The 21,118-nt window shown below is 30.7% G+C and overlaps 1 protein-coding gene across 3 annotated transcripts in view; it reads left to right on the top strand.

Moving 5' to 3' along the window:
* LOC135949837 (bridge-like lipid transfer protein family member 3B) overlaps window positions 1-21,118 on the top strand; it is an 89,841-nt gene that overhangs the window by 64,180 nt on the left and 4,543 nt on the right. For 2 of the 3 annotated variants that reach the window (XM_065499283.1, XM_065499281.1), the window contains 13 exons: window positions 3,849-3,941; window positions 4,021-5,210; window positions 5,303-5,462; window positions 8,402-8,540; window positions 8,647-8,828; window positions 8,898-9,249; window positions 9,307-9,421; window positions 12,237-12,257; window positions 16,516-16,658; window positions 16,736-16,862; window positions 19,666-19,813; window positions 19,880-20,078; window positions 20,144-20,261. In XM_065499283.1, coding sequence (XP_065355355.1) covers window positions 3,849-3,941; window positions 4,021-5,210; window positions 5,303-5,462; window positions 8,402-8,540; window positions 8,647-8,828; window positions 8,898-9,249; window positions 9,307-9,421; window positions 12,237-12,257; window positions 16,516-16,658; window positions 16,736-16,862; window positions 19,666-19,813; window positions 19,880-20,078; window positions 20,144-20,261 — 2,987 coding nt within the window. The remainder of the gene's footprint in view (window positions 1-3,848; window positions 3,942-4,020; window positions 5,211-5,302; window positions 5,463-8,401; window positions 8,541-8,646; window positions 8,829-8,897; window positions 9,250-9,306; window positions 9,422-12,236; window positions 12,258-16,515; window positions 16,659-16,735; window positions 16,863-19,665; window positions 19,814-19,879; window positions 20,079-20,143; window positions 20,262-21,118) is intronic. The other variant, XM_065499282.1, reaches the window with a different exon arrangement.

Genomic DNA, 21,118 nt, shown 5'->3' with positions numbered 1-21,118 from the left:
TAAGAATGTTGGTTTCCACCTACAATTAAACACAAATATGTTATATATAGAATTAAATCACGTGACCTAATCTCATGGCGATCGGTCCTTAATTGGTCTTAGCTCCCATACAAAGCCCACTTCCGAAAATCACTTTAACCAGCCTAAATCTCTTTAAAATTTTGGCCTCCACGATAAATTCAACATAAATATGTTTTATATAGAAATAATTCACACGACATTATTTGATAATGATCGGTCCATAATTGGTCATAGCTTTCATATAAGGCCCACTTACAAAAACCATTTTAACAAACATTAATCTCATAAAAATTTTGGAATCCACGAAAAAAAGAGTTTTTTTATATAAAAAGAAATAACGCGATTTAATTTAATGGTGATCGGTCCATAATTAAACATAGCTCCCATATAAAAACCCCTTTCAGAAATTACTCCTGAAAAAAAATATTGAAATTTTAAAAGTAAACTAATTGGCTTATATAATCAGTGTTGGGTATTATAAGGTCGGTCTTAACCGACTATACTCTCTTACTTGTTTTTCTTTTATTGTTGTTAAAGCTTTGTTATTTAGATGTTAACAGTTGAACAAATGTTAAAGAAACAAAAGTGTTTGTCTTTTAAATTATATTAAATGTGATAAGTGTGACATATATTTATTGCTAACAAAGAAAATCGGATAAAAGTACACTTTGTTATTTTGATTTTAACGCTTATTTTAGCTTTCCATCAGTTAATACAAGTGGTTGCTAGAATCTGAAAACTAATTAATTCAGCTTTACGATTTTGTAGAATATTTGATGATCGAAAAGGGTTTGTTTGGACGGTTTGTTTATACACTCAGCCGCCATAATGACATAGTCCAAATATATAATTTCAGGCAAATTTTTTGAACTACCACAATCATTAATGCTAGAGGGACTCTAAATGGAACCATTTCAGATTCTTTGAGAACTTTCATAGAATTAATGATATCGCAATAACTTTTGGAATCCGCTCTGTTTAAAAATATAGTGATTCTTAAGTAATTTTATAGGGTTTTATAGGAACTAGTTATTAAGAAATAGCTACACATTAATTCTAGACCTAAGATTTGAAATAATTAATTCTTAATTAGATTTTCAAAATCAAATTAACATTCCCTTATAAAGAGTACATTACGAATTAATTCATAGGCTTAATTCCATAATACTTCGAATGTATTGATTTCATTCCTCTGAGAGAGAATTCATTCTTTATCGAATTAATTCGTTTTTGAGTCATTAAAGCATTTGAACAAGGTTGGTTACCGATTCGAAACGGTTATAAGGTAACGGTAACGCTAATTATGAATGAATGAAGCTACAAAATTAGTTTTGTTGGGAATTGTAGAAATGGTTTAACTCTGAATTAAGATGTTTGTGAGTTTAACCTAAATTGAATTAATTAATTCGAAGTTCTAACACGCAGTCATCAGAGTGACTAAAAGAGGGTAAAAGTTCCAAGTTCGCTAGGTTCTTGTTGACCGTTTGGAGGAATAGGATATGATAGGTAGACAAATAAGACCTGGATTTTAAACATGCCAAATAATAGAATCCAGAAGACGACCCAAAGGCAAGATCAATGATGAGAATATTAGTAGAAATGCCAAGATGTTAAGCGAAGTGTCGTATTACCAATGAGATATCCGGCAGTAGCCACCCTAATACAAAACCCCTGAGGAACACGATAAAGAAATATATGCCAAAGATCAAAAGCTGGAGTTGGATATGTGGTTGCATTCCAATGCACCATATACAATGTGAATAACGATATTTTTGGTTAAATGAGAATGTGCCAGGAGTCCAAATACCTTCTGAGTTCATGCCACTGCAATTACGCACAAATTGGGCAGTACAAACAAGGTTGTACAAGACCATTTGTCGGTCAGTGTTCAATTATGCTGCTCCAGTATTCCCTAGTTATATTAAATATTTAAAGCTATCAAATAGCAGAAATAAGAAATAGTGCTGGCTTTATGTAATATACAATGAAACTCCATTTGCACCACCGGTGCAAGCAGTTTCTTCAACTTACAGAGGAATATACAAGCTGCATTTCATTGCTGGTCGTACTTAGCAACATTAAGACAGAGACGTCATAAATTGGGAATACGAAAAAGAAAATAACCTGTTGCAGAAAACAAGAATATATTTGGTACAACTGTGGTCGGGATAGAATAACAGGATAAACGTATACTGATTCCACATATACAGTTCCTCTCCAGTTTATACCCAGCTTGTGATCGTAGTCCTCATGGCATCCCTTAGTATTCAACTGCCCAGACAAATCTACTTGACTTCGTCTAATGGATTTATGAACCCAACAGTTCCTTGGCCTAAACATCAATGCAGATTAAAAATGTTTCTAGTTTTAGCTACTGCAATAAAACGAATAAATTTCTTTGATGGAACTATTCCTAAATTTGTTCTCACCCATAGTATTCTCCGTATCTGAATCACATCAAACTAATATTAATAGTTTTCAAAATGGAAAATGTAATTAGTGGAAGGAAATATATTTTCCATCAATGTATCGGTAAAGGAAGGCTATTTTATTTCCAAACATTAAACAGAAGATCTATCGAAAAAATACTCGAATGAAGCAGTTATATATTTTGAATAGATTGACATCATATTATTCCAAATTATAAGAATTAAATAGCTGATCCAGCTAATTTTACTGATCAGGGCAGATCTGGGTCTTTTTGATACATCTTCTATATTCACCTCCTTCTCCTAATCTTTATGGAACTGTAACTGGAAAAAAACGAGATCGTGCCTAGCTATCATATCCGAAAGTCATTTCGTAATTGCCAGCTATTGAAGACAAGGAAAAAGAATATCATCATGATTCATATCATCTATAGTAAAGTCGAGGAAATACAGATTCGGATTAGCAAAAGCGACTGTGGTACTATCGGCTAATGGGTAAATAAAAATCCTATAACTGTCCTCTTTCAGAACGTTCTGCAGTATATTTTATCTAAAAATACCAAAAATATATCGTAAATTAACAGCTCGTAGTTTTTCAAAGAGCTTGGAAATGCTCGCTCGAATCAATAATTAAACTAACTTCATTAGGAAAACTCTTTAGCTACTGGAAACAAGCATTTACATATCTATTATAAAGAAGTCATTTGGAAAGCTTTTTCACATTGTTTTAAACTCAAAGATCGTAGTCTGTAAAGCTTTAAATTAAGTTTAAAAATCATACTACATATTTGAATAGATATAAAAGAGCTTGAAATTAATCTCACGGCAATTAAACAACAATAATTATAATCTTATTAGTGTATTTTAAATGTTTAAGTTAATGTTACTGTTTTACTAATTCCATATACTTTGGGATGGCCCCGTTTGTGTGGAAGAAAAAAAGGTGTCCGTGTTCCCAACTAAAATGAAAGTTTAGTTTTTTGAGGAGACAATTTCTCAAAATGTTTGAATGGCGGTTATTTTTGAATGTTTTTTAATATTTCTTGCAATATATTTTCGCCACGATCTGTTTGCAAAAAATTACAAAAGTTCGAATATTTTTGGACTTACGCGATAATTTCAGAAACGGCATTGAAAGAGCCTTCCAATGATTTTTAACATGATACTAATTTCATATATTTCCTTTGCGAGAAATATGGAAAATTTAAATTTTGATCCATTGATCCAGCTCACCAAATAAATACTGACGCCATTACAAACATTTTTAGAAACAGATTAAACTTTTATTTTACAATAGTAGGGAGCATCCACAACAGTTTTTGTTGGAGCCATCCTAATTTACACATATCTTTTCTACAAAATACTTTAAATTAATACTTAAACACTTTAATATTCCAGGTGATAAAGATCGTTATTCATTTCCGGCCGAAATGCCCATTTTACATGCAGAATTTACATATTTTTATTATCCTGGAGATTTTATATTCCCATGTAAGTATATTTGCTGCTTTAAAACACTAATTATTCTCTTTTAATTTTAAACAAACGTCTCTTTCAACTCATCATTTAGTACCCCCGTCCAAGGTATTTGTACACATAAATCCACTACAAGTACACTTTGATCTCTGCTCGATACTGTGGTTCAATTCGTTTGTTTTGAATCTGCATGAGAGTCTGTTACGTACCAGTATTGCAGCGGTATCGCCGACTAACTCGGCCGCCATTGGTTCACCGTCCACCATTGGATCGCATGGTTCCCAGTCTACGACGTTAAAGGGATCATCCAAATTATCCTTGTACAATGAACCTGAAAACGAACCCAGTCTAATGTATATGGATGTTAAAGTCGAAGCCATAATGCCTCGTATTGTTATCGAGTCGAGCGTGGATACGCCGAATCAAAAGGATCGTCCCAAAATGATGCAAATACAAATATCACGCTTTGCTTTAACCAATATACGTGAAATGGGTTCATCTCGTGCAGATTTGGCACAAGCATTACATTCCTTACAGGAAGGTTCTTTGGTATTTGGTACTGGATTTCCTTCAGCTGCCGGCGACATGTGCATAGTTACAGATCGTATTTTATCGCATGTGGCCGCTACAGATGTGGGAACGGCGGCCGAAGCAGCGGTAAATAATAATGGTGGTGGTGGGGGTGTTGGTATTGGTGGACAACGCTCTTCGATACCAAAATCCGCTTCATTACAATGTCTATCACGTTATGCTATGTGGTCTGAGCCTCGGGATGTTTGGTGCATAAAACTTGATCCCGTTTGGATAGATTTTCTTGGTGCCCGTTCATTGGGCGCCAACAAATCCATACCATTCGTGGATGCCGTACCCATAACATTGTGGTTGCATTCCGGTACTGGCACTGCTGGCTCTTTGGCATCCCAAAGTAATGGCGGTAGTCGTAAGGGCAGTAGTGGTGATTCAAATTCTGCTGCTTCCACCACTAAGGCGGGCAGTGCTTCCATCGAAACCAACATCCATCGTTTAGACTATGCGAATAGTAATACGAAATTGCCTAGAAATCCTTTTCTGGATAGCGAAGAGGACATACATGTGGATCGTAAATCCCAAACATCTTCGGAGGCTGCAGAGCGTACAGCTGATTTGCATGCCATTGCTCATATTTCAAATTTAGTTAGTGTACAAATGGATCACTATCAATTGTTGTTCCTATTACGTATGGCCGAAGAGTTTAATGAAATGGCAACATTTTTATCTTTGGATGCTGACAGAATTCTACAAAAGGTTTGATAAACTTTATAAACAACTGTAATTTGTTAATAATTGTTCTTCATTATGAAAACTAACTAATTTATTTATATATTTATTTTATTTAGCAAAATACGAAAAAATCTTTAATATTTGGTTGTGTTGTACCACAAATTGAAGTGACTTTTGTTATGCCTTCTCCTACACCCGGTAAGGAATCAAGTGGTGGTGATGCTGAAAGTGTCTTACCTGATTCAGCTAGTTTGGGTGATGATTTACTTATAAATAGTAAGAGTGTTCTTTTGATTTCTTTATTTATTTCTTTCTTTCATTGTTTCTCCATTTGTTTTTTTTCCAAATTTATTCATAATTTTCTTAGAATCTATTTTTGTGCTATTATTTATTTACTAACATTATTATTTGAATTATTATTCATTCACCCTATTTTCTTATTTCGAATCTCGGTGTTGTTTTCTTCAGTTATTGCACCCATTTTAAATTATTTATTTTCATTTTAAAACCATTTGGCATGCTTAATTACTACATTTTATATTTTTTATTTATTTAAAATAGTAAAGTTTTTGTTTATGTTTTATTTATTATTTCTAATAGGGGTAGTACTTAGTAGAGTCGAACTATTTTGAAGAGGGTGTCAAATTGTAGAAAATGTGCTGTATTACAGGCTTAGTTTTTGTGAAAGATGAAGATGATATTGAGATCATGAAGATCAATACGATTGAATCAAATTCAGAAGCTATTTTTTCCTCCCGATGAGACATGCATGCATTTTTCATCGCAAATAATGATTCGTGCACAAATTTTCTTTTATAGCGGATATGCAAAATCTTCTTTCTAGATCTATCGGCATCAATGATTTTGCAAGCTCTTGTTGAGTTTTACAACAATCTTCATGGAGTAATGCCTCCAATTCTTGGTCTCCAAACTTTTATGGCTGGCCACAAACAATCTCTCGCACTTTAACACCGATGGAGCTTTGGTAAGCAATCGGTGTTCTTCAGAGGTACTTTTATTCAAATGAAAGAAGTAAAGTAAAACTTCCCGCATATGACGCTTTGTTTTCATTTCGACATTTCGAAGCAAAAATACTTTGTTTTTTAAACAATAATGTTCAATAACTAAGTGAGAATAAATGAAAATATCGCCCATACCAGCCAAAAAAGATTGAAGTCCAAGAATTGGAGGCATTACTCCATGAAAATTATTGTCAAACTCAACAAGAGCTTGCAGAAGCATTTGGAGCTACTCAATCACCAATTTTAAAACGTTTGCAAGCAATAGGATTCATTCAAAGCCAGGAAATTGGGAACCATACGAATTGAAGCTAAGAGGCCTTGAAAGACGATTTTGTATGTCTGGAATGCAGATTGAATTAAAGCATTCAATCTGCATAATAATTTTGACATAAATCAATAACGATTTTTTTTAAAAAAAAATTTAAGATCGAAATTAGAAAATTTAAGAAATTGTTTCAAATGAAACTAAAATAATTTTTTTTTAAGAATCCTCATGATTTACAGATTATTCGAGTTTTCGACTAAAATTATCGTTTTTGGGGAAATCTCTAGGAAATGATGTTATTTTTTGGATTTTTCTTAAAACATTTTTAAGATCGAAATTAGAAATTGGTTCAAATGAAATTAAAATATTTTTTTTTAGATTCTTCATGATTTACAGATAATTTTAACAATTTTAAAAAATTTTCGAACATAAGTTCGAATTTTCGAACAAAACATTGAATTGTCATCAGGTTTATATATGAATTAGAAATTATTTTAACAGCTTTAAAAAATTTTCTAACATAAGTTCGAATTTTCGAATTGCGTGTGTGTGATTAAATGCCAAATTTCAATCAAATTTTTGGATTTTACTTATAACATTTTTTTGATCAAAATTAGAAAATGTAAGAAAATGTAGAAAATTGGTTCAAATGAAATTAAAATTATTTTTTAAATAATCCTCATGATTGACAGATTATTTTAACAATTTTAAAAAATTTTCGAACATAAATTCGAATTTTCGAACAAAATATTGAATTGTCATCAGGTTTATATATGAACAAAGGATTATTTTAACAGCTTTAAAAAATGTTCTAACATAAGTTCGAATTTTCGAACATAATATTGCGTTGTTATCTGGTGTGCTGAAATGCCAAATTTCAGCCTATTTGGGCTACGAGAACTGGTTCAAAATTTAGTTACAAACATATAAGTCTTTCATTTGAGTTCAATCATCGTTAAATTAATTTATGTTGGAATTAATTCATAATAAATTTCATTCAAACTTTAAAAGTTTAAGTTTTTTACATAGAATAAAGGAGGATAGAGCAATAAAATGGAAAAAATTACACTCTTTTCACACATACGGTTGATACAATAACAAAATATATGCAATACATTCTCATGAATTAGGTTTTTGACATCAGACATAGGTTTTTGGCTCTCAGTTACCTATCTAGTTGTCATCTATGTTTTGTTAATTCAAATCTAATACAAATTGATTGAAATTATTTTTTCTCTATTCAGTTTGTTTTGGTTTTAATCATTTTGAAACTGATTTGAAAAACAACCTATTTGCAATAGATTTGAATTCAAGAATAATTGAATCATTCAATAAATTTCATTAACCAATTTTGTAATGGCTTTCAATTAAAGAAAATTTGAATGATTCACTAAAGAATAAATTCTAAAAAGAATGAATTTTCAAATAAATTATAAATTAATTTGCAATGAATTCTATAATTGAATGGTTAAGAGACACAATTTTTGAAATTTAATTATTTCTTCTTGGAAATCCCAAAGGTTTTTTGTATTTTCATCACATCACTGGTAGAGTTTTCTTTTGGTATATTTTTCTAAGCTGTAACTTTATATTGAACTTTAGGAATATATGTATTACTTAAGTTTCACCCTCTGTAGTTTTCTTTTCTTTTATATTATTTTAATTTCTTTTTATTTCAAATATTTATCACTGTCTTTATTATTTTTTTACAAATAGTAATTATTGTGGCACTAGGTAGAGTAGAAAAAAATACAAAAAATAAAATAGTGGTGATCAGGATGGGACAACTATTTCTAGATCACCACATGCTTAAAACTCACACTAACAACTAAATCAAACTAAACAGCTATTTAAACACGATCAACAAACATAATGGAATAAAAATTAAACAACAAAAACAAACTATGTATTTCGACCAACTGTTTTAGGTACAAATATAACCTGGCCAACACCACCATTAGATCAAATCAAAAGCAATACATTTGGCAGTGTAGAAACACCATCGCCCGTGACAAATGATGCACCCTATGACAATGGTTTACATATGTCAAATCCAAATACACATGGGTAAGAGAGAGAGAGATATAAGTGTTATTTTATTAATAAACAAAAAATGGGGGGTTTAATTAAACGATAAACATTTTAATTGCTTTTACTTTTATTTAAAATTTAGTTACAATGTTCAAATACAACATTCTTCTACCATGGCGTCTTCAACAACTAGTCAAACCTCGTCGACCAAACCAGACACCGGTGTATTTACACAATCGATGACTTCGTCAATATCTAAGAGTAACAGATCGACGAGAAATTCAACCAGTGATGCTCCCAGTATAACAAAGGAAATTAATTCGGGTGAGTTTAAAATTTTACCCAAAATTGTTCTTCATTCAATTCATTATTTGTTTCTTTATTTCATTCCAGGTCTCATGTCCATGAAAAAAGGTTTCTCCAGTTTTATGACCTCCATCGATTCAGCTATTACCTCAAGAGCTCCCAATGATGACATGAGTGATACTTTCTCCATACAAAGTGATATTAGTTCGGATTCGGAAAATTTTGCCATAGTCATGGGTGATGACAAAACAATGGACTGCATAGATGTTATGTTTCGTTTGAATCCTTTTACCAATGATGGCAATATTAAAGCCTCACCCGTGGAAGTGGCCAGTGAAGTTTATGAGGAGCCCATTAAAACGAATCTTAGTTCACCCTCGGAGCCTTCAGAGGCCAGTACGTGGCGCAGAAGAGATTTAGTGTCTATGGTTACTTTTAGGTATAATCCAAAATTATTTTATTTTTTTTATAATTTTTATTAAATATTGTTTTTAAGGTTAACTACCGTGGAGGTAATTAGACAACAAGAGGGCAACAATTCCACATTACGTGTTCAAGTGGCTGCTATACAGTGTGATGAATGTGGTGCCATACCCTGGGATGAATTACAGGTGAGTGTTGCAGACACATTTGAGAATTTTTGTGTTTTTTTTACTTGGTTCTGTTCACTATACTTTTCTTTTCTTTACTTTTTATTTTTATTATGTTGTTTTTGTTTTAATGATGAAACAAAAAAAATTGTTTAAGAATTTTTGTTAAATTTTGTTTTTAATTGTAAATAAAACAAAAAAACCAACCATTAAATTTCATTTTCTTTAAATTTTTATATAAAAATATAAATGTTTTGCTTATATTTAAAAAAAAAGAAAAAATTTGCATGTTTTAAACAATTCTCATTCTTTATTGTTCCCTATCTCTCTACTCTGCTGTACTTTTTCTTAAAACAAGTAAGAAAATTATTTGAAAGTTGATTAGCTTTTTCTTTTAGAGCAAAATTGTTGCCCTGTTTACGCCCTTTGAACTTATTGAGATTTTTTCTAAAAATGCCAAAAAGCTAAAATGTTGCCCTTTCTCTGCCCTTAAAACTTCTTGAGTTCTTTTCTAAAAATGCCAAAATGTAGGAGTTTCATTTTCAAATGTTGATGTGATTTTTCGCCTTAAAAATTCAACTTTATGACCTAATTTTTTCTTTTAAAGCAAAAATGTTGACCTTTTTGTGTTCTTTACTAAAAATTCCAAAGAGCAAAAATTATGCATTTTGTACGCCCTTTGAACTTTTTGTCTTCTTTTCTAAAAATTGCAAAAAGTAAAAATTATGCCCTTTGAACTTTTTGTGTTACTTTCTAAAAATGTAGGAGTTTCATTTTCAAATGTTGATATGGTTTTTCGCCTTAAATATTCGACTTTTTTACCTAATTTTTTCTTTTAACCTTCGCTTTACCAAAGGTTTTTTATGTACATGGTTTACCAATACCCACCCGGGTGACACTACACTTCTATAAATATATGCGACGAACGAAATTTTAAAAAATGGAAAAAACCTTATAAAAAGTTTAAAATGGTTCTATTAAATTCTATAGAACTCTAGAATTTGTTCAGTGTATACAAATTTCATTTAAATCGAAACAAAATTAAAAAAAATATTAAACCAATAAAATCGATGTGGTCACCCGGGTGGGTATTGGTAAAGCGAAGGTTAAAGCAAAAATGTTGCCCTTTCCCCGCCCTTTAAACTTTTTGTGCTCTTTTCTAAAAATACCAAAAAGCAAAAATGTTGCATTTTCTACGCCCTTTGAACTTTTTGTCTTCTTTTCTAAAAATTGCAAAGAGTAAAATCATTTTTTTCGTGAAAATGATGCCTTTTTATATATTATTTATTTTATCTGCATTCTGCCAATAATTTTTGAGCTTGTTCTTTTAAACAAAAGATTTTTAATTAGTGAAAATGTTGGCAACTTATTGCCCCAAATTTTGTTAATAAAAATGTTGCCTTTTTATATTTTCTGGCTTTTGCCATTAATTTGTTATCTTGCTCTCTTTCGCAAAAGAACACTGTGAACAGGTAACAAATGACTTTCTAAAAAGCGTAACAAATTTACATTTCATGATATCAAAAGTGAAAATGTGGAATTTTAGGGATTGATATTCAGATCGTTTAATTAGCTGAAATGGCTATATTTTTGTTCTATTGATATTATAAATATGTAACATCTTGAGAAGGCAAAGAACACTTTTCAATAATGTCACTAAATTCCAAGTTTTTCAGTAAAAACATTAAAAATTCACGCCAATTTACATTTTTAAACCTCTTTTCTTTTTCCCAAAAGAACACTGAACAGGTAATTTGTGATTTCTAAAAACCGTAAAAAAGTTAAAAATTTTGCCCTCAAATGTTGCACTTTTTAACAGCTGGCTCTATCATTTTATTTGTAACAGCAAAAGGAATTTATTTTTGGCATCCCACAATTTTATTAATTAAATGACTATATTTTTGTTCTATATTGATTATAAAATTGTAACATTTTGAGAAGGTAAAGAACCACATTTTAATAATGTCACACTGTAATGAAATTCCAAGTTTTTCTGTAAAGGATTTAAAAATCACATTAATTTCTTAAAATTTTTAAACCTCTCAATATTGAGTAAGATATTTAGAATCATTTCCAAACATACTTCTTTCTGTGCGGCCAAAATCATACACAATAAAACAGATTTTGTTCTAATACTTAAATATCAATGATTCAAATCAAAACGTTTCATTGATTCCATTAGATTAGATGATACATATTTATTTAGCGACCCCTGTCGTATTAATTGTTCCACAAACTAACAATAAATAACTTTCTTACTTGCTTTACAATTTCAAATTTCTCTTACTCTCTTTTTATAAAATTAAACAAACAAAAAACAATTTGTATAAAAATTTTATATATTTTTCTAAAATATTGAAACAAAAATCTAATTAATAATTGTTAAATATTACTACATACATATATAAACAAAATTTTATGTTATTTTTACGTTTAATTTGTTTTTCTCTTTCTCTCTCCTTTTTTTTAATATAAATAATATACATGTAACGAATATATTCCAAATTTATTTAAAAAAATATATATAAACAAATTGAAATCATCTCAATGTGTGCCTATTTAAACAAAAAAAACTACAAAAATTTTAATTATTTTTTACGTTTATTGCGTTTTTTGTTCTTTGATTTTTTTTAAAACTCTCATCACTCTACAAAAATATTAAAAAAACCAAACAATTTGTAAAATATGAAACTTTTTTTAATGTACGTAAATTTGTTATTACACTACAACTACAACAACAATAACTACTACAACAAAAATTCATAACAAAAAAAATTAAAAAAAAATCAAACCAAAAATATTGTGCCTCTTTTGACAAACAAATTAAATGTAACAGAATGCTCATCAAGCTAACAAGGTATTGAAAAACAAATTCTATTTCTTATTATTATTATTATAAACTAAAATATTTTATACCTTATTTATTTCAATAAGCAAATTCTTTATTATTTTATTACTTTTTTTATGATTTATTTTTTATTTTCATTTAATTTGTATATTTTTCTGTTTTAAGTTGCTGCTTTTTTATGATTTATTTTTTAGCATTTTAGTAAAACAAAGTTTAAAATAAACGAATTTTCTTTGTAGTTTTGTTATGAGTTCGAAATACTTACTTACATACATATTTAATATAACAAACTAAAATTATTTCAAATACATATTGCATTTTAAGGTTAAATGTTAGTTATAACTGCATATTATTATGTACTTACTTAACTGTATACAATTATTTATGTTTTATTATTATTATTTTCAACTATTGTATATATTTAATACTTAATTATGAAAATATTATCATTAGTAACACTGGGCTACAGCGATAAATTACTCTCTAAATGACTAAGTGGGGAGGTTTGGTTTATTAATTCATTTGTCTACTTTTGAAAATACTCAACAACATTTGAAGTTGTGGTCAGTTAATGATATGCAAAAGATTGCATTTTGTATATTTACCGTAAAAAACCCGTTGGGGACCTTTTATGGGGACTAGGAACAAATGTTGCCTGATTTTCGCCATACTTTACATTAAATTTCAGAGTACTTAGAACTAATTTGTGAAAAATTGTATCAGGATCGCCACCAACATATAATCCACATACAGTAGTTTTGACTTACCTGCCTTTTACTTAAGAGCATTTTGCATATAAGTGCACAAAACTTGTGTTTTGTATATTTATTTACCAAACTCCATATAAATTCGTTAATTTAAGTGCATTGTTCATACCTGCACATTTAAGATAAGTGCATAATACTTTTGGAAGCTATAACTGGTTTTCATGAAAAAAATTTAATTTAGCTGCCTAATACAAAATTAAATCAAAATAAATAAGAAAAATACGATTTTGAATGAAAAAATATGTTGTAAAGTTCTTAATAATATTAAAAGTAGCTAAAATATCAATTTGATGTTATTTTTAGACGGATAAATCACAAAGCTTCATGTAAATTATTTGCCGTTAGCTGCTTTTTTGGGCAGTAAACTGTAAATGCACTTACCAGCATCAATGAGCAGGTAAGTGCATTGAGGTTAACTGCATTTTTAACTTACCTGCACAAAATATCGTGCAAAGTTGATTGTGCAGGTAAGTCAAAATTACTGTATTTATGGCTGCTCAAGCAGCCAATTCGGGGAGACATTTGTATTGTGCATTGGTGTAATCATGAACCGATATTGCTCATTTTCAATACCAAACAAACCTCGACAGAGAGTATTTGTGGAAAATTTCAGGCAGCTGTATATTAGGGCGGGTCGATTTTTTTCACGAAAAATCGTATAGCAGAAACGCATTCTACGGAAAATTCTAAGGAAATTCCCATAGGTCTAAAATCAAATTCTATCTTGCTCATTTCATCTTTTATCCAATGATATTTCAGTGTATATTTTTCTTTTTTTAATAGTTATTGATTTGATTTTAGACCTATGGTTTCTTGGGGAAACTTTCTTAGAATTTTCCGTAGATTTCGATTCTGCTGTACGATTTTTTACTTTTTTTATCGTCCACACAATTAGTATTAAGCTATTTTGTAATGGATTTAAATTAAAGAAAACTAGAATGATTCAATAGGAGTTAATTATATAAGAAATGCATTATCAAAATAATGCATTCAATAACTTGTCGAGTAAATTCTTATTTTGTATTGGTTGTATGACTTAAAGATGCGTGATTTACAATAGATGGCGTATCTTTTGAACTCTGTTTTTATTTTTGATAAATTATATGTCATTTTGAAGTATACATATCTGTCATTTATTCGAAAATATCGAATTTTGTACCAACATAGCGTCATATGAGGGAAATTTTGCTTTACTTCTTTAATTTGAAAAAAGTGCCGCTGAAGCACACCGATTGCCCACCAAAGCTTATGGTGAATGTATTTCATCAGTTTCAACGTGTTGTTCAGATGTGTTGATTTTCACACGGAAGACAAAGACCGCCCACGCCAGCCAAAAAAGTTTGAAGGCCAAGAATTGGAGGCATTACTCCATACGTTCCAAGAGATCGTACGTGACGCCGGCCAACCAGCCGAATCGACACCAAAGACAAGTATCCTTGGCGCAAAGGTTATTCTCTCTATTTGGTGGGAGCAAAAGAGTCCTATCTATTATGAGCTGCTGAAATCTGACCAGACCATCACAGGGAACCTGTACCGATCGCAACTGATTCCTTTGAAGCGAGCATTGGCCGAAAACACCCAGAATATGCGGCCATACATGGCAACGCTCGGCCACTATTAGAATGAAGTGGTTGTGAAGTTGTTCCTCACACGCTTTATATTGTTTCGATCGATACAGAACGTCTTATCTGTGATAAGCTTTACTTTGGAACAGAATATCCGATATTGGCTTGATTCGTTCTTGGCCTCAAAAGATGAGCTGTTTTTGACGAGCTTTTTGCTCGGAATCCTAACTACTTTGAATAAATTTTTTTTTTTAAATATTTCAAAATAAAAGATAAAAAACACCCAGAAGACTCAGGCCCGATTCGTATTTCTAAATCAGGCCCTTAATATTACACTTCAAATGAGATTAGAATTTGTTTTCGCTTAAAGCTTAATTAATCTTTAGTCGTAATTATGGATTAAATCAGAAAAATATCAGGTAAAAAATGGTTATTTAAAAAAATATATTTTTTTTCATAAAAAGTCTTTAATTTTTGATAACATTGTTAAATCAAGATAGAAGCTGAGTCTGTGATGTCTCCATTAATTTCCACAAAATCCATGCTTCTACAGACAACCTAAATAAGTCATCAGGATTAATGACTTTGTATACAGGAATTGAATTATGAAAACAAGATCAATTTGTGATCACTTACGAAAAATCAATTTTTCGATCAAATCATCATACTTTGTAAATATGCGTTAAATCAAAAAAAGAAATTCTATTTGTATTTATGGATTAAATTAAGAAAACATAATCAATTTGTGATCACTTATCAAAAAATCTATTTTTCGTGGTTACTTTGTAAATAAGAAGAAACGAAATACAATCTGCAATTGAAAATCTAACTTTTTTTATAAAAAATTAAAAAAAATCTTAGCTTAACGTCGCTAACTTGGTAAATATGCATAAAATCAAGAAAATAAGCTTAAGCAGCTTAAGCTTATTTTCTTTTCTCGACATTAAATCATGAAAATAAAAATAATGTTTTCATAGAAAATTCAAAAACTCTAAAATGATTAATAAATCAAGGAATGGCTCTTAATGAGTGATCAGTCATATTGCTATGATATTAGAGACCCAGAGACTTTTCAATCCTTGTTTTGAAAATTTAAATTAGGAATCAATCTTGTAATATAAAATTATTTAAACCACACTAATGTAGTTTGAAAAACTTAACGCTGTTCTATTAATATTTTTAGTTTTGGCTTTTTTTTAAAACTTATGTTCTTGCTTTTTATGTTAAATAGTTTATAATTTTAAATAAACATTGGTTATTTAAGGTCTAGTTGAAAGTATACTCTCAAAATCAATCAAATCAAATATTATGAAAATAATAATGATTGAGTTTGTTAAATAATTGAGTAAGACACTGGAATACTGTAAGAAAAATACAACCCAAAACCAATTGGCCAACAACATTAACATTTACACAAACACGTTACACTCATACCCAACTCAACACATACTTTTTAACATAAATTCACTTAATTCGTAATAATTTTTTTAGTTTTTTTCTCAAAACTAAAATACAAAATTTTGCACTTTTTATTCAAATGCTTTTTAGCTTAGATTTGTTTTCATAGTATGTGTATGGGTAGCTATGTATGTGTATTTGTGTGTGTTTGTGTATGTTTATGTGTTTAAAAGCTAAATTTTAAAAATTTTAGTAAAAAAGAAAAATAATTAGTTAAACATTTCATATCATTTGTTATGGGGTTTTAAGTTGTTTTTAAGATTTTTATTTTAAATTTTTATATTTTGGGTTTTTTTTATTTGAGTTTTTTTTTTTTTAAATTATGTTTTCTGGCTCTGCTTATGGCTTTTAATGTAGTAGTAAAAGGAAATTTATATATAATTTTATTAATTGAAATAGTTTTTTATAAAATGTAATTAATTTTATTATTTTTCCGTTTTTTTTTTATTATTTACTTTATTGTTTGAACTTATATAGAACAAATTTGGTGCCCGTTGTAAAGCCTGGAATTTAGCGCCTTATAATCCCGAAGCTCCACCTTGCATACGTTTACGTCTGGAGGAGACTATTAAACCGCCCAAGGATGTTGTGAACGTTGGTGACAAAAAGGCCATACAAAAGTTAGTTTTGATTTTAAAAGAAATTTTTTTTAGTTTTTTGTTTTAATTTGGAATATTTCGTTTTTGTTTTTCTTCAGTTGGGTCTCCCATCATGCTGACATACGTGTTAGTGACATTAGTTTGGATTTGTCGATGAGTACAGTTATTGGTTTAGCCGATTTGGCTGAAGACGAAGTGATATCAGCAAATATTTTGCCATTGAATGTAAGTATTTTATTTAGAATTAACTAAAGATAAGAACTGAACTTTAACTGCACTAGAACCTGAACTAGAACTGATCTAGAACCTGAACTAGAACCTGAACTAGAACCTGAACTAGAACCTGAACTAGAAGCTGAACTAGAAGCTGAACTAGAACCTGAACTAGAACCTGAACTAGAACCTGAACTAGAACCTGAACTAGAACCTGAACTAGAACCTGAACTAGAACCTGAACTAGAACCTGAACTAGAACCTGAACTAGAACCTGAACTAGAACCTGAACTAGAACCTGAACTAGAACCTGAACTAGAACCTGAACTAGAACCTGAACTAGAACCTGAACTAGAACCTGAACTAGAACCTGAACTAGAACCTGAACTAGAACCTGAACTAGAACCTGAACTAGAACCTGAACTAGAACCTGAACTAGAACCTGAACTAGAACCTGAACTAGAACCTGAACTAGAACCTGAACTAGAACCTGAACTAGAACCTGAACTAGAACCTGAACTAGAACCTGAACTAGAACCTGAACTAGAACCTGAACTAGAACCTGAACTAGAACCTGAACTAGAACCTGAACTAGAACCTGAACTAGAACCTGAACTAGAACCTGAACTAGAACTGAACTAGAACTGAACTAGAACTGAACTAGAACTGAACTAGAACTGAACTAGAACTGAACTAGAACTGAACTAGAATTGAACTAGAACTGAACTAGAACTGAACTAGAACTGAACTAGAACTGAACTAGAACTGAACTAGAACTGAACTAGAACTGAACTAGAACTGAACTAGAACTGAACTAGAACTGAACTAGAACTGAACTAGAACTGAACTAGAACTGAACTAGAACTGAACTAGAACTGAACTAGAACTGAACTAGAACTGAACTAGAACTGAACTAGAACTGAACTAGAACTGAACTAGAACTGAACTAGAACTGAACTAGAACTGAACTAGAACTGAACTAGAACTGAACTAGAACTGAACTAGAACTGAACTAGAACTGAACTAGAACTGAACTAGAACTGAACTAGAACTGAACTAGAACTGAACTAGAACTGAACTAGAACTGAACTAGAACTGAACTAGAACTGAACTAGAACTGAACTAGAACTGAACTAGAACTGAACTAGAACTGAACTAGAACTGAACTAGAACTGAACTAGAACTGAACTAGAACTGAACTAGAACTGAACTAGAACTGAACTAGAACTGAACTAGAACTGAACTAGAACTGAACTAGAACTGAACTAGAACTGAACTAGAACTGAACTAGAACTGAACTAGAACTGAACTAGAACTGAACTAGAACTGAACTAGAACTGAACTAGAACTGAACTAGAACTGAACTAGAACTGAACTAGAACTGAACTAGAACTGAACTAGAACTGAACTAGAACTGAACTAGAACTGAACTAGAACTGAACTAGAACTGAACTAGAACTGAACTAGAACTGAACTAGAACTGAACTAGAACTGAACTAGAACTGAACTAGAACTGAACTAGAACTGAACTAGAACTGAACTAGAACTGAACTAGAACTGAACTAGAACTGAACTAGAACTGAACTAGAACTGAACTAGAACTGAACTAGAACTGAACTAGAACTGAACTAGAACTGAACTAGAACTGAACTAGAACTGAACTAGAACTGAACTAGAACTGAACTAGAACTGAACTAGAACTGAACTAGAACTGAACTAGAACTGAACTAGAACTGAACTAGAACTGAACTAGAACTGAACTAGAACTGAACTAGAACTGAACTAGAACTGAACTAGAACTGAACTAGAACTGAACTAGAACTGAACTAGAACTGAACTAGAACTGAACTAGAACTGAACTAGAACTGAACTAGAACTGAACTAGAACTGAACTAGAACTGAACTAGAACTGAACTAGAACTGAACTAGAACTGAACTAGAACTGAACTAGAACTGAACTAGAACTGAACTAGAACTGAACTAGAACTGAACTAGAACTGAACTAGAACTGAACTAGAACTGAACTAGAACTGAACTAGAACTGAACTAGAACTGAACTAGAACTGAACTAGAACTGAACTAGAACTGAACTAGAACTGAACTAGAACTGAACTAGAACTGAACTAGAACTGAACTAGAACTGAACTAGAACTGAACTAGAACTGAACTAGAACTGAACTAGAACTGAACTAGAACTGAACTAGAACTGAACTAGAACTGAACTAGAACTGAACTAGAACTGAACTAGAACTGAACTAGAACTGAACTAGAACTGAACTAGAACTGAACTAGAACTGAACTAGAACTGAACTAGAACTGAACTAGAACTGAACTAGAACTGAACTAGAACTGAACTAGAACTGAACTAGAACTGAACTAGAACTGAACTAGAACTGAACTAGAACTGAACTAGAACTGAACTAGAACTGAACTAGAACTGAACTAGAACTGAACTAGAACTGAACTAGAACTGAACTAGAACTGAACTAGAACTGAACTAGAACTGAACTAGAACTGAACTAGAACTGAACTAGAACTGAACTAGAACTGAACTAGAACTGAACTAGAACTGAACTAGAACCTGAACTAGAACCTGAACTAGAACCTGAACTAGAACTGAACTAGAACTAAACTAGAACTGAACTAGAACTGAACTAAGCTGTATATGAATCTCGACCTCTGTTATAGACCAGTCCATTAATCAGTGATTCAAGTGATCTTTCAAATTTGATCTTTAAATTTTAAATATTTCCAATTATTTAAATTTTTATTTTAACACTTTATTAATATTTAGTATTCCTCCATTTATTTTTAGGTAACTGTTGAAAATGTGCGCATAAATTTAATTGAAGATCGACCTCCTGTTAATATTACCTCACCGGGACCAGTGCCCATTAATTTGGCCATCGGTCGCATGCATTTGAAACGTGATAAAACTGGACTTTTACTCATACAACCTATAGGTAATTTATTTTAATTAAACTACCTAATTTTACACATTAATATTAAACAAATTCTAAATATTACAGAAACTAATTTAAATGGTGCTGGCATGGCCAACTATCCCCTAACAGCGGCCATGTTAAAAACACCAGTCTCGAGTCAAAGAGAAAGAGAACGTGATCGTGAGTTACTATCGTTGCAATTGATAATGCAACAAATTAAACTGGACAATGATAATTTGCGTAAGCAACTGCAAAATGCTAAAGAAAATTCAGAAAGTTACAGGTAAATTCACTATATAGATTTACATATTAATGATTATTATTAATTATTTGTTTAAATATTCGTAGACAAAAATCCAAACAAGAAACTGATGTTTTACGTTCCTATTTGAAAGCTGCTCAAGATGATATTGCCATACTGTTGGAAGAGAAAAAAGCTTTACTCGACACCATACGTTCCCTGCAGGTATACATTGAACGCGGCTCTTAGTTAATGTTCCTTGAACTGATGAATGTTGTTTAATTTTGATGTTTTTCCTTCTAACACTTGCTCTCTACACCTGTGTTATTGTTAATTTGTTGTCTTTTTTTCGGTTTTTTTTTGTTTTTTTTTTTTAAACAACAAAAAACACTATTTCAAATGCTTTTTTTATGGTTTATGTTGAAATATGAATTTTATTTGGTTTCTCTCTGTGTATTATAATTTTTTCAATAAAAGTCTAAACTCAATACACATGACACAAATGCAAGGATTAAAGGTTCGATGTTATATTATTTTTATGCTTAATACACCTACTTAAATACATAAATACTACAGATACTTACATATATTTAGTACTTTTTAAATTTTATTTACGCATGCTTTATTCAATTTAATATAGTTTTGAAATATTTTTATACAAAAAATTTAAATTTTCGAATATAAAAAAGTGAAAATCTTAAGATCATAATACATAGTGGGACTTTTCCTCGATGTCGAAAGAAATGTGAGTCGAAAATATTTGTATGAGAAACACTAAGTTTTAAAAATGTCGAGTCCTTAGCGCCAAATTATCGTAAGCGACATTTTCAAAATTTTTGTTTTATTGCAAAAATTAAAATGTTATGGACCGACTGATATTTTAGCGTTCACAGAATATCAAAATTGTTAATAACATCAAAAATATAGGGGGTAAGATTTTATCGTAAGTCAATGTTTACATTTTACAGTAAACGAATTTTATCGTAAGCGACACATAGTGGTATAGAAAAAAAAGAGGGAAATAAATCTGTAACTTCTAAATGGTTAGATTGGTTTGAATGAAATTTCACATGCGCAAGGAA

The sequence above is a fragment of the Calliphora vicina genome, chromosome 2 (assembly GCF_958450345.1).
Source record: "Calliphora vicina chromosome 2, idCalVici1.1, whole genome shotgun sequence".
Lineage (NCBI taxonomy): Eukaryota > Metazoa > Arthropoda > Insecta > Diptera > Calliphoridae > Calliphora > Calliphora vicina.
Note: the sequence above shows the minus strand (reverse complement) of the source record. Positions and strands in the feature narration are given on the sequence as shown.